This window comes from Phyllostomus discolor, chromosome 12 (assembly GCF_004126475.2).
Source record: "Phyllostomus discolor isolate MPI-MPIP mPhyDis1 chromosome 12, mPhyDis1.pri.v3, whole genome shotgun sequence".
In the NCBI taxonomy this organism is placed as follows: domain Eukaryota; kingdom Metazoa; phylum Chordata; class Mammalia; order Chiroptera; family Phyllostomidae; genus Phyllostomus; species Phyllostomus discolor.
Window position 1 is genome coordinate 20166223 of NC_040914.2, and position 13096 is coordinate 20179318.

The following is a 13096-nucleotide window of genomic DNA, read 5'->3' on the forward strand; positions in this document are numbered from 1 at the left end:
AGTACCTATTATGCGCCAGGCGCTGAGAAGAAAGCAGTGAGGAAAGCAAAGGGCCTGCATTCAAAGAGCTTACATTCTTGTTTCCATTTGCAATGAATCTACACTCTACTGTGACCATCACTGGCAGGTGATTTCATCCCCAAGCCTCAGTTTCCTCGTTTGTGAAATAAAAACAATAATAAGCCCTGGCTGGCGTAGCTCAGTGGATTGAGCGTGGGCTGCGAACCAAAGCGTCACAGGTTCGATTCCCAGTCAGGGCACACGCCTGGGTTGCAGGCCATGGCCCCCAGCAACCGCACATCGATGTTTCTCTCTCTCTCTCTCTCTCTCTCTCCCTCCCCTCTCTAAAAATAAATAAATAAAATATTTTAAAATTTTAATAAAAAAACAATAATAATATTCTCCCACACCAGGAAGGAAGCCCACCGGATCTGAAGGTGGTAGACCCTAGACTGGGAGCTGCTGGTTAAATTGGGGTGGGAAGGTATTTTCCAGAAACGTGTTGAGGGCGCTCCCTCACCGCTGAAGCAGGTTACGCGTTTGATTGACAGATCGCTTTTTTCGGGGCGTGGCCACATTCAAACCGCCGCCGTGACGTTACAAACCCTGGAATCGCCGCGAGAATTCCACCCTTCATTTTCCCTTCCTGTTTTCTAGTCTCCAGTTTCGAAACTCCGCCTCTCCTCCATACGTAAGCACGTCCGGTCGCGTTCGACTATAAAAGCCTTGCGGGCGGCGTTCGTGCTATCTGATCTGTCGCCACCAGTTGTTTTCTTCATGCGCCACCCTGCATGACCCTGCGCCCGCTTGTCGCGACAGCGCCTGCAGCGACTGGTGATAACCTGAGTTCCTTGACCCAACGCCGGAGGGTGAAATGAAAGCGCCGACCTCCCGAGCCTTCCGGACCCGCGATCGTGTGTGGAAGCCCGAGCCGGCCCTACTGCCTCCGGGGTGACGCACGGCCTCCATCCGGTGAGTGAGGGATCGGAACGCTCGGGTGTCCAGGGGTTGGGGGCTAGGTGTCAGACCTGTGGTCTTTAATAAGGCGGGAATTTGGACTTCTTGGTAATGAGACAGGGAGGTTTGGGGCCGGGCCTCCTGGATCCTGAGGAAGAGGGCCTGGGAGCCTGGAATTTTTCCTGTGTCTGGGGAGCGGTGGGACGGGATGGGAACAGACTCCAGGCCTCCGACTTAAGTGGAAGCATTAGGAGCTTGGAGTGCTGAGCCTGATGGAGGAGGGGTGTAGGAGTTAGGCTTGGGTCCCCAGCGGGGGGGCGGGGGGCCGGCTGGAATTTTTGGGTCGGGAGAGAGGAGGAGGATGGGGACCTGATTTGTCAGACTTCAGGAAAATGAGAAAACCAGGGACTAGGACTCGATCCCGAAGGGGAGCAAGGGCTCTCGCCACTTGGGACTGGGACTTCTGGGTCTGAGGGAAGAGGGGCTGGGGGCTTGGACTCTTGGATCTGAGGAAGGAGCGAATGAGGACCCAGACTCTTAGCTATTGAAAGAAGAAAGAGGTGGGAACCAAAGGCCAGAGATGGGAGTGGCTGGAACGGGAAAGGAATGTGGGCAGGGACTCACTTGTTGCTATTTGTATTAGTATTTCCCCTTGTATGACTCAAGGTCATCCCTTTGTGTTGTTTACTAAATGGCTTCCAAACCTTGTCGCCTTTCCCCCAGCCCAGACAGATGGCCCCACACCAAGTGCCGCATCAGCTCCCCTGGAGGGATGTCCACCCCTTCTTCCTCCTGTCACCGCTGATGGCCCTTCTCAGCCGGGCCTGGAGCCGGCTGAGGGGCCCAGGACCTCCAAAGCCCTGGCTGGCGGAAGCGGTACAGAGTGCAGATCAGGGAGAAGCTGGCCTGCAGGGAGAAGCTGAGGCTGCTTTGGCCACTGGCTATGTCCCCTGGGGCAAACACCCTCCAGGGGTGGCTGAAGGCAGTGGAGCCGCTGTGGAAGATGGAGAATCTTCCTGGAAGGCCTGCCCTGCCTTAAAAGCCAACAGTTCTCTTCTGGAAGCCTGGGAACCTTCAGATGATAATGACGAAGAGTATGGTGGGGAAGAAGCAACCAGTGGCCCCACAGAACAGGGAAGTGAATATACAGACGGCCAGCTCGCTCCCCCGTCCCCCAGCCTCCTGAAAACCCTGCAAGACCCTCCCGGGGAAGAGGAATCTGAAGAAGGAGGAATTGCTGAAGATAAAGCCATCATGTTCTCTTTCCCTCCATCACACTGGGAGAGTGGCCCAGGGATGGAGGAGGAGGAAGATGGAGAAGCTGTAAGTCAGGAAGCTCCCAGCATGTCTACTTCCCCCTTATCTCCAGGACCCAAGCCCAGACCTTGGGGGTATTGCGCAGGGGAGGCACAGGCTCCAGCGAAGGAGGAAGAAAGAACAGAGAATAAAAAAACCAGGAAGACCTCCACTTTCTCCTCATGTGCAGGCTCCCATCCCAGCACGTGGGAGTGCTATTCAGGAGAAGAGTCTGAGGAAGAGGGAGAAGCTGAGTGTCCCTCTTCTATCCCCCCAACAAGTATCTTCTTGAGGGCCTGGGTGTACAGACCAGGAGAGGACACAGAGGATGAGGAGGAAGAAGGGGAAGACAGTGATTCAGGAACAGCTGAGGAGGAGGGAGAAGATGAAGGTCCCTCTTCCATCTCTCCCACAAGCACCTTCTTGAGGACCTGGGTATACAGACCAGGAGAGGACACAGAGGATGAGGAAGAAGAAGGGGAAGACAGTGATTCAGGAGCAGCTGAGGACAAGGGAGAAGCTGAGGGTCCCTCTTCCATTCTCCCAACAAGTACCTTCTTGAGGGCCTGGGTATACAGACCAGGAGAGGACACAGAGGATGAGGAGGAAGAAGGGGAAGACAGTGATTCAGGAGCAGCTGAGGACAAGGGAGAAGCTGAAGGTCCCTCTTCCATTCCCCCAACAAGTACCTTCTTGAGGGCCTGGGTATACAGACCAGGAGAGGACACAGAGGATGAGGAGGAAGAAGAGGAAGACAGCAATTCAGGAGCAGCTGAGGATGAGGGAGAAGCAGAGGGTCCCTCTTCCATCCCTCCCACAAATACCTTCTTGAGGTCCTGGGTGTACAGACCAGGAGAGGACACAGAGGATGAGGAGGAAGAAGAGGAAGACAGCAATTCAGGAGCAGCTGAGGAGGAGGGAGAAGCTGAGGGTCCCTCTTCCATATCCCCTGCAAGTGCCTTCTTGAGGTCCTGGGTGTACCGACCAGGAGAGGACTCAGAGAAGGAAGATGAGGAGAATGAGAAAGATGGCTCAGAAGCAGCTGGCTCAGAACCAGGTTCTTCCATTCAGGCCCAGAGTTCCTTCTTCAGGGGCCCGAGATCTGCACCTGGAAAGGAGACAGAGGATGGAGAAGCTGAGCCCCACCCCTTCCGAGTGGCCATCTATTTGCCTGGAGAGAAGCCACCACCTCCCTGGGCTCTTCCTCGGTTGCCTGCTCGACTGCAAAGGCGCCTCAAGTCTGCAGAAGCCCCCACCCGACATCTGGACCCTGAGACCCCCCAAAAGACCACAAAGGTGGGTGCTGAGGGCTCAGATTCTTGAGTGTTAGGGAGGAGGGAGCGAGGACTTTTGGGTCCTGGGTGTGTTGCACAGGGTTGCACGTGAACTCCACGGGGAGGGCTGTGTTCATTGTAATGCAATCCTTTGCAAGAGGCTGGGCCCCCTTGGGAGGAGGAGGAAGCAGCCAGCAGTGGCTCTTGTCAGCCCTGGTGAGTCAGATGGAGAATCCGGTGACAGGCAGGTGACTAATCAGATAACAAGCATTTCTGTCTAATTCTTTTTTGGTTCTCTCCCCCCCTCGCCCAACCTGTACCCACATGTGTCTTGTGTCTGTATCTGTGTGTGTGTCCCCCACCCCGTGTCTGTGCCTGTCCTATTCCAGGTGCGCTTCTCTGAGAAGGTCTCCATCCACTTCCTGGTTGTCTGGGCTGGACCTGCCCAGTCTGCCCGGAAAGGCCCCTGGGAGCAGCTCGCCCGGGATCGCAGCCGCTTTGCTCGCCGAATTGCACAGGCTGAGGAGGTGCTGGGCCCCTGCTTCACCCCTGCATCCCGGGCCAAGGCCTGGGCACGCCTCAGGGACCCTTCCCCTCCTCCTCCTCCTCCTCTTCCGGCTGCCACACCTGCCACTACCCAGACCTTGCCCACATCCTCTGTCGAGGCCACGCCCTTGAGCCATGCTGTGATTTCTCCCTTCCCTATTTATGTGGCTGCACCTCCTTGCCTAGACCTCAGCTGGAGGCGTGGCTAGGGTCATGCGGTGTTTGTTACTATTTATTTATTTTTTACCAGCTGGTTTAAGAAATAAAGCCTTTGGATTTGTACTGAACAATGTCACTGTGTGTATCTGAACTGACAGTATCTACTACTCCTGGGTCCTAGAGGCAGTGGGGGGTAGCAAAGAGGCTTGTACCTTAGTAGAGATGAACTATATTTCCCATCATTCCCTCCAACAGGTCTTCTGGTTCTGAGGCTCCTTTAGAACAAAGGGCTGGTGGGTTTTGTAGTTTCTCTTTGGCTTCTACCTACATATTATTAAATCTGGGACAATTATTTTTCCAAGAGGACTGGGGGGTTGGACTTGTAATCTCTAAAAAGGGGCTAAACTCCAGTTTCCTGCATTTTCCTGAAATAAAAAGGCTCATCCTCCTGGCCTTTACATGGTGAGTTCCTCAGTTTTCAGCTGCCTAATTTAATATTTACAAGCCTCGTCTTTACTGATGCAGCTTCCTTATCTGTAAAATGTGGCTGACACTTCCATATACCTTGTCTCCAGCATAGAACTTTCCTCTGACCCCATAAGGTCTGTCCAGCAGTTCAAAACAAGAGGACCCTGTCCAGCTTCATACCCTGCTCCACCTCCACTGAAGGATTGTTTCTCAGGGTCCCACTACACTATGCTTTCATTTTCCTAAACCAACCAAGCCCCTTCCACCTTAAGACCTTCACATGAGTTCTGCCTACTGTCTAATGTTCCCATTTCTTGACCCCTGGCTCAGCTAGTTCTGGGTGATTCTTCAGGTGTGGCATGAAAACCAAGTTTTTTAGGGATCCCTTGCTCTGACCCAGCTGGCTTGTTGCCTCCTTGCGGTTTTCTGCTTCCCAGCAGAGGAGCATTTTGATTTTTTGTCGCTTAAGACCCATTTCCCATAATCCATTGAGACCCACCACAGCAGGTGCTTCTGAATAGCCCACTCCCTAGAACCCGGGACTGGGTATCCAGGAGGCGTCTAATAAGTGTTGGTTATTAGTAAGGTGGTGAAAAAGAAGGCACACGGAAGCCCTTTCTCCAAATAAGCAGGTGCAGGAGCTGTTAAACGGTATTATATTTCCGTGGATTATTCACACGCCAGTTTCCCATCGAAACTGGACAAGCAGATGGCGAAGGCTTGCAGTGGGCAGAGTGGGAAGCAGAAGTCCATGGTGAACATGTCTGGGGCCACGCGACCAAACTGAAGCACCAAGTAGTCGGCTGAGGAGGAAGTCAGGAACTAAGTAAGCTTAGTCTTTCCTACCGTGTCTGACAAGCAAAAACTAAGACTCCCAAGAGCCTGTGCGGTGTCCTTACTAAGCCTGAAACCCCTCTGAGGGCCGTGTAAACTACAGTTCCCAACAGGCTTTGCAACAGCGTGGAGTGGGCCACGCTGAGGAAAATGCTCAAGAGCGTAGTTCTCCTGCGTTCGAGCCCCCAGCCCCACCGGACCCGCCACCCTGCCCGCCTTGCCCAGGTAAAGTGGTTCCTAGGAGCTCACGATCATCTGGATGCATGATCTGGAAGTTCTTGACCGAGGCCTGAGTGACTCGGCCATGAAAATTGAGCACGTAGTTGCCGGTCTCTTCGCTCCATGATGGGGCTTTGTTTTGCAGCAGGACCAGCCCCTGGTTGGCCCCCCGTTGGTAGCGACTCAGTAGCGACTCCCCTTCCTGGAGGATAAAGTAGGAGGCGTGGTTAAGCTACCACCAACAAGCCCTTTTTTCTCCGGACCCAGAAATTTGGGTTCCTACTCTCTCCTCCTTGAGACACAGAAGTGTGACCATCCTCCCTGTCCCCTCCTCCCTTAGGACCTGGAGCCTCTCCCCCAGCCCTTCCCCCTCTATTGACCCACAGATTCTCTTCCTTATGCAACTCACATTTTGCGGCTGGACGCTGATTCTCTCGTTCTGGGCGTCAATTGCTGGAATGATCACAGTCATTTTCCGAGGCCCTCGGAACCCCAAGACGTTGGTCTCCTGCGGGTATCATGCTCCCGTTGGCCAGGCTCTTCGTCCCTCCCCACCATTCAGTTCCACTCACTCTCTGGTCTCCCGGACACTCACGTAACACACAACGCCTAGCTCCTCCCTGATCCGAGCAGTCTCTGGGATGAAATACTTCCTTTCGGGGTTCACCCCATTGTCGAAGATGGTGAACTTGGTGCCCAAGACATTAGACCTGCTCCAGGAAGGCCGTGGCCAGAATAAAATAATCATTACGGTTATGTGGTATGTGAACTGCTTTCCCCTGTCATCTTATCAACTCTTCCCATCAATCCTCCACACAAGACTCATTTCTGTGTTCCGTGTATCCACAGTCCCAGCCCTGTGAGCCACGATTTTTAGTTTCATGCCTTGGGCCTTTAAGAGCCCTCTTCCCTCTAGGATGCAAGAACTCACAGCTCCTGGCTCTGTCTGTACTCGGTAACTTAGGAGTGCCAGCCCTTTGCCTTCTTATTTTTTAATTGATGTTTCAGAGAGAGAAAGGTCAATGTGAGTAACATCCATCAGTTGCCTCCCCTATGCACTCCCGACTGGGGATTGAACCCGCAACCGAAGTATGTGCCCTGACAAGTGATGGAACCCAGAAACTTTTGCTGTACAGGAAGATGCTCTGACCAACTGAGCCACTTGGAGAGGTTGCCCCTTGCCTCTCAAGAAGTCAAATGTCTTAAATGCCAGTCTCTGCCCAAAACCTTCGGTTCTATTTCCAACCTATCATAGGGCTCCAACCTGAAGAACTACAGAGCCCATCAGCCCTAAGAGAAAAAGCCCTAGAGCAGATAGAACTTGTGCTCTCTGGCCTGCTGGGCAATGTAATTGGATTGTCCCTTTCTTCCCCCCAGGTGCCCGCCCTGTCATCTGCCACCTGTTTCTCACACATATCAGGGCTCTGCCTACCTGACTTTGCCCACAAAGTTGTCCCCGTCCCGAGACAGGTCTGTGGGGTCCAGGGAGATGAGGTAATTAGAGGTTGTGCTCCTTTTCCTCTTGCGCCCAGCGAGGAGGAAGTGCTGTGGGTATGAGAACAGCCCATCAGATTCTATTTCGGGTATCTGGCTAGGGCCAGGGGTCTAAAAGACAAGGAAACACTATGTCCCTAAGGCAGAGGAAGGGGTAATGAGGCAACGAGCGCCCCAAGGCTTGCTGGGAGATGCACTTCTCACTGAAGGGAGTCATCAGCTGGGTCCCAAAGTTGAGATTCACATTTTAATATATCTCCTTCAGTCCTTTCACCATGGGGTCCACAGTTTAGGCGGAGCCCAGGCAGGAGAGAACCTGACTGGTAGGCAGGGACTAGCTTTGGAGAAAAGGGAGGAGCCTCATTTTGAACATGGCAATTGGAATTTAGTAGGTGTTTCACCTGGGACAAGTGGACCCCTTTCTGGGAGGGAGAGTCCCTTGAGGAGAGGATGGCCAGACTGAAAGGGGAATTGCTTGGCTCTGGATAGGAAATCTATGGGGGAGGGCTTGGTTCCTGAGGGGGCAGGGCTTATCCCAGGATTAGGGTGGAGCCTTATAGTGAAGAAGGTCTCAGTGTAGTGGCCAGACTTGGACCTACCTACACTGATGGGATGCAGCGGGTATGTAGCGAGTGGGGGGTTTGGACCCTGAGAGGGCGTGGCCTGTCTTTGAGAAAGGCGGGCACATCTTAATATTGGGCAAGTCTTGGCTATGGGATGGGTAGGGCCTTTGCCACTGGGAACCTAAGAAGCTTAGTCCTGTGAAATTTTGTAATTGGAGTTGACAGATCCTGGCTCACTGATCAAAGCCTGGATTCGCAAAAGTCTTGACCTCACTCAGAAAGGGACGGGACTTGCCACTGGGAAGTGGGGCTTGCTCCCGAGGCTGCCAGACCGCACCTTCCGGCCCTGGCCACCGACCGCTTCCAGGTAGAGATAGTAGAAAGGGAACATGCCCTTGTCTACGCCGCGCTTGTCGCGGCTAATGCAACACTGCACTGTGCAGCCGCGCACCGCTGGCCGCAGCACATATGCTTCCATGTCCTCGCCTAGCTGAGGGCCTGGGGCAAGGAGAGACGAGAGAGGTGAGCTCCCCACATCGCTGAACCTCGCGCTGCCATCGCCTTCCGGGGCCTCGGACATTGCCTCGTCAGCCACCTCTGGCAAGTTCCTCAGTGTAGACTCTGACTCTTCTTCCTTTTCTTCCAGTTTTTCTTCCAGGTCTTCTTCCTGGCCCACGCGCCAAATTCAAGTTGACGGACAGCCCAGACCCCGCCCTACCCCAGCAAAATAGTGACCAGCCATCCCAGCCCCATGGTTACGCCCACTCTCCAGGATGATCTCTTATTATTGGTCAAATATCTCAGCCACCTGCTGATTGGTCAGTGCCTTCAAGGGTCCCACCCAGCCAAGCCTCAATCATTGTTGATTGGCCGACACCATCAGCTTCTCTCTGCAGCCACGCCCAGTCCATCTACCGATCGAATTCCTTTGCATTCTGTTCAACTAAAACTAGTCTTGATTCGAACTAGATAATACGGTCCGGATCTACTCAATTGAAACTATTTATCTCACTTTTATCAATACCAAAGTGAGTGCCATGGCTGGCCCTTCTGTATCACTGCTCCAAAGTTCGCTGCCTTTCAGTGGGCTGGATTTTAATGTGCTCACACTAATTCAAATCCTCTATGTTGTGAGTGGGGTACACACAAAGCCTCTCCTAGCCCAGTCACAACAGATTCCACCAACCAGTAAACGGGGCCACTGATTGGGCTGCAGTGTTTTAGCCCCACCCCTCCCAGAGCCCGAGGCCGGTCCTCAGCTTCCTCCTCTATCTTGGTTAGCTGTGCCACCTCCCACCTTGTTGGAGGCCCAGTCTCCACTCTCTGGATCACCATCATCCCTTCCAGACTTTGGTTCTGGACTAGGTGATTCGTATTCATGTACAACATCCTGGGATTCGCTCTTGTCCACCGCATTGGATCCTAAGGAATGGAAGAAGCCCGAAGAAAACTGAGCTCAGGACACCTGGGCCCCAGGAGCTTGGGACAAGGTCACCAATGGTCGCTGGGGAAGCCCAGAACCCCTGGGTTTCTGGCTCCTACTGCTTGCCCTCCCTTGCCAGATCCCCCACTTCCACCATGTGCAATGGATCCACATGGGTCAGGTCTCTGACTGCCCTGGGTCTAAGGAGAGAAAGTATAGAAGAGATGCGATCTAAAATGGGGGTGGAGGGTCCTGCCTGGCTGGGTAGCTCAGTTGGTTAGAGCATCATTCTTATATTATGCCAAGGTTGCAGGTTCAAGCCCCGGTAAGGGCACATACCAGAATCAACCAATGGGGAGTGGAGGAATCAAGCAAAAAAGAAAAAGGACTCATGGACACAGACAACAGTGTGGTGCTTGCAGGGCTGGGGTAGGTAGAAGAGTATAAAAGGGGTTAAATGGTAGTGGAAAAAAGTACAATTGAAAAAACTATAAGAGCAATCTCAAACTTAAAAAAAAATCAACCAATGAATGCATAAATAGGTGGAACAAATGGATGTTTCCCTTCCTCTAAAATTAATACAAATAAATCAAATAAAGTGGAGGTGGAGAGGGAGTGGAGTTTGGGGCAACAATTAAGATTCCTGTTTTCCTGGCTGACATAACTCAGTGGATTGAGTGCAGACTGTGAACCAAAGCATCGCAGGTTTGATTCCCAGTCAGGGCACATGCCTGGGTTGCAGGCTACGGCCCCCAGCAAACCACACATTGATGTTTTGCTCTCTCTCTCTCTTTCTCCTTCCCTTCTCTCTCTAAAAATAAATAAATAAATCTTTTTTAAAAAAAGATTCCCATTTTGAAATAGTAAAATAGTTGGTCATGTCATTCCAATGAAATATTAAGGAATAAAAAGGAATGAGGTACTGATAACACAGCAACAGAGATGAACCTTAAAAATGTGGTAAGCAGAGAAAGCCAGTCACAAAGGATCACATACAGTATCATTCCATTTATACAAAATGTCCAGAATAGGCAAATCTAAAGACACAGAAAGATTCGTGGTTGTCTAGGGCTGGGAGAAATGGGTGGCAGTGACAGGTAAAAGGTATGAGGTTTCTTCTGTGGGTGATGAAAATGTACTAATATTTATTGTGGTGATAGGTGCACATCTCGATACTAAAAAACATGGAACTGTAAATTTTAAATGACTGAATTGTCTAGTATATGAAGTATATCTCACAACAAGCTGTTACAAAAAGGGGAAGGATTTGCCACTTGGACCAGAGGGCCTGACGATGTCCCCAAAATTACCAAGTTGCTGGAGGGGTGGCCAACCCCTGCGTGTCGTCCCTGGGTGCTCTTTAAAAGGAGGGGGGAAGGCCGGAACGTCCTCCACGGAGACTTCCTCCAACTCTGGATCGGAACCGTCTGGGAGTCAGGAGAGAGAAGGGGAGTGGAGACAGATTTCTGCGTCCCGGGGCAGGAAAGGGCTGGAGATGCAGATTACTGGGTGTTGGGGAAGGAGAAAGTTCAAGACCTGGACTCGGTGTGATGGACTTCAGGGCCCGTGGGGGACTGGACTCCCGGTTGTTTGGAAGAGCAAGGATTGAGGTTCCAGACTCCTGGGTTCTAGTGGGAGTGGAGTTTAGGGTACAGGCGTCCAAGAGTTTGAGATTACCTGCTTCAGGCGGCGAGGTCAAGGGGATGAGGTCGTCGCTGCCGTCTCCACTACATCTCACGGTGCCCAGGGCACTGTGGGCGCCGGAATGCAGATGTGCCTCTGGCACGTTCTCCCGGAGGAAAGGGTTCCTGAGGCCTGAGAGAAAGTGCAGAGAAGCCCATAGACAGGATGTACACCTTCCAGTACTCTGCAGAGAAGATCCACCTCCTCCCTGGGCCCCCAGAGCATAGTCCCGGTGACCTCCCAACCCCCCAAGACCCATTCAGAATCCAGAATTCATTCTAAGGCTCAAACAGGGACAACCCGACAGATAACTGTTGTGGACTCCTGGAGTAAACAACCCCCGCCGGGTTCTCCTTCTGTAGGTCCCAGTCTCTAAAATTACCCAGCTAGCTCTCCGGGCTTTGTCAATTTCAGCCCTGAACCGGTGGTCCCAGGCTCCGCCCCAGCACTCCGTAGACCCCGCCCACACCCTTCGATGGTCCGCCGCTCTCGCAGGCTCCGCCCCATCACCCGCGCTCTCCTTGGGATTCCCACAGGTTGTGACTCTGGACTCTGCGCTCTGCTTGGGTGCTTCAGGGTTTTGCCGGGTTCCTTTCCTCTGAGCCCTTTAAGCCCCGCGCCTCATTCCCACAAAGCCCCTCCCCTCTGGCGTACGACCCTGCGGGACCCTAGGAAACTCTTCTCACCGCTGTAACCCAAGAGGCGTTTGGACCGCAGACGCGGTCGGCGGGACCAGAGGGAAGCGTCAGGATTGGCCTGGACCATGAGGGGCTCTTGGCGCTTCCGTCGCTGTTTCTTCTCAAACAGGCGCCGCTGCAGGAATGGGAAAGGGGTGTGTAGGGGGGCAGGAATCCTGCGGAAGACTGGGATGAAAATGGGCCTGAGGCAAGGGGAGGTCTGCACTCTTGGGGGAGTTTCTGGACTCCAGACCCTCAGATCCTCGTCTCTTCCTCCCCCAGGACCTGGGAGTCCTGCCCTCCACAGCTCTTGTTCCTTAGAAGTCTAGGAGTCGCACTTGCTTCGCTAGGATGCTGAATTCCTATTTTCCCATTTCCCAATTGCAGAACTTGAGGCTGCAGGAGTGAGGGCCAGGAACCCAGGGCAAGTGCTGGGGATGGGTCTCCTGGAGAACTATGGAAAAGGGCACAGTAGGGGTGTCAGGATTCCTAGGCAGAGTACCTGTTGTTCCAGTTTCTGCAGCCTTATGGCAGAGAGCTCATCCCACAGGACACTGAGAGAGATGCAGGCTTATGGTGACCATAAGCAGGGCAGCCAGGTGGCCCGAGAGCCCCTCCTTCCCCTCCCAATTTGGGATTCTGAGCACTTGTGAGGTCACAGACAGGGTAGAATCTGAGCCTGTTCCCTCAGTTCTGCAGCTCTTTCTCCCAGCACCGGCCTGTCTAGAACTTGGGAGTCAAAGAGATCCCAGAACCCTCCTATTTCAGAACTCGGGAGCCCACACCCTCAGACCCTCCTCTTTCAGGTCCACTAAGTCTTCATCCTAAACTCACTCCCTTTAGGTAGGACTCAGAAGCCCAGGCCCCCAGGCCCTTTCTGCCAGGCTGGTGGTACTGAACCTGCAAACATCATTACGAGGCCACAGCTGAGTGTGTGCAGCCATAACCAAACTCCGAGTTCCCCCTTGCACCCACCTCTCCACCCCTGCCCATCCTGTTTCCCTACTCACTTTTTCTTCCATGTGTCATTCTCCTGAGACATTCTAGAGAAGCAAGAGTGAGAAGTCAGGGACCCAGACCCCAGAGCCCAATAGATTCAGCTCCCCCCTGCCCCCGACACCTGATCTTAAGCTTTGCATTTTGTCCCAGACACAAGAAGCCTGACTTTCAGTACCTACTCCTGTCCAGGGACCCAGCAGCCTGATTCCAGCTTCTGTCACTATCAGGGCCCCAGGAGTTCTGTTCTGTCTTCCCCAAATATTTAACTCTCTCCTGCACCCGGGCATGGGAATGGCTGCAAACTCCCAGTGGACCCAGACTACCAGCACCCACCTACATGGGATCCCGGAGACTTCCTTTTGTCTCCTGGTGCCTGGACAGGCTTATCACATTTATGCCTCAATGCCTTGCCTGTCTGGCTAATTTCTAAACATACCTGACTAACTCTTTGGGAGCTGGGGACCTAATCTCTGGGTCTCAGGGAAATAAGCAGGGGAAGAAAGA

At 53.0% G+C, this 13096-nt stretch overlaps 2 protein-coding genes across 4 annotated transcripts; one reads left to right on the top strand and one right to left on the bottom strand.

Moving 5' to 3' along the window:
* The first annotated feature begins 728 nt into the window (after positions 1-728).
* On the top strand, positions 729-4360 carry PPP1R15A (protein phosphatase 1 regulatory subunit 15A). 3 transcript variants are annotated; one of them, XM_036012514.1, is made up of 4 exons: positions 729-972; positions 1681-2895; positions 3184-3549; positions 3917-4360. In XM_036012514.1, exons 2-4 carry the CDS (start codon positions 1690-1692, stop codon positions 4280-4282), a joined length of 1938 nt encoding a protein of 645 aa, XP_035868407.1. In that variant the 5' UTR covers positions 729-972; positions 1681-1689; the 3' UTR covers positions 4283-4360. The 3 variants fall into 3 exon arrangements, with proteins under 3 accessions (XP_035868407.1, XP_035868406.1, XP_028386215.1); XM_036012513.1 differs by having other exon boundaries at positions 1681-2490; positions 2626-3549; XM_028530414.2 differs by having other exon boundaries at positions 1681-3549.
* Positions 4361-5339: 979 nt separating this feature from the next.
* Positions 5340-12615, bottom strand: TULP2 (TUB like protein 2). Its single transcript, XM_036012853.1, has 11 exons — positions 12604-12615; positions 11603-11918; positions 10911-11048; positions 10544-10660; positions 9108-9232; positions 8148-8477; positions 7186-7298; positions 6349-6463; positions 6163-6261; positions 5784-5955; positions 5340-5503 (listed from the first exon to the last, which is right to left on the bottom strand). Exons 1-11 carry the CDS (start codon positions 12613-12615, stop codon positions 5370-5372), a joined length of 1671 nt encoding a protein of 556 aa, XP_035868746.1. The 3' UTR covers positions 5340-5369.
* Between the last annotated feature and the right edge of the window lie 481 nt (positions 12616-13096).

Bases quoted from the DNA above. Each gene is read 5' to 3' on its own strand.
- PPP1R15A (XM_028530414.2), top strand. From the start codon at position 1,690: ATGGCCCCACACCAAGTGCCGCATCAGCTCCCCTGGAGGGATGTCCAC. The intron at 3,550-3,916 runs GTGGGTGCTGAG...GTCCTATTCCAG, and splicing joins CCCCCCAAAAGACCACAAAG to GTGCGCTTCTCTGAGAAGGT.
- TULP2 (XM_036012853.1), bottom strand. The intron at 11,049-11,602 runs GTGAGAAGAGTT...ACTTTCTCTCAG, and splicing joins ACGCCTCTTGGGTTACAGCG to GCCTCAGGAACCCTTTCCTC. The intron at 6,464-7,185 runs GTAGGCAGAGCC...TTCCTGGAGCAG, and splicing joins AACTTTGTGGGCAAAGTCAG to GTCTAATGTCTTGGGCACCA.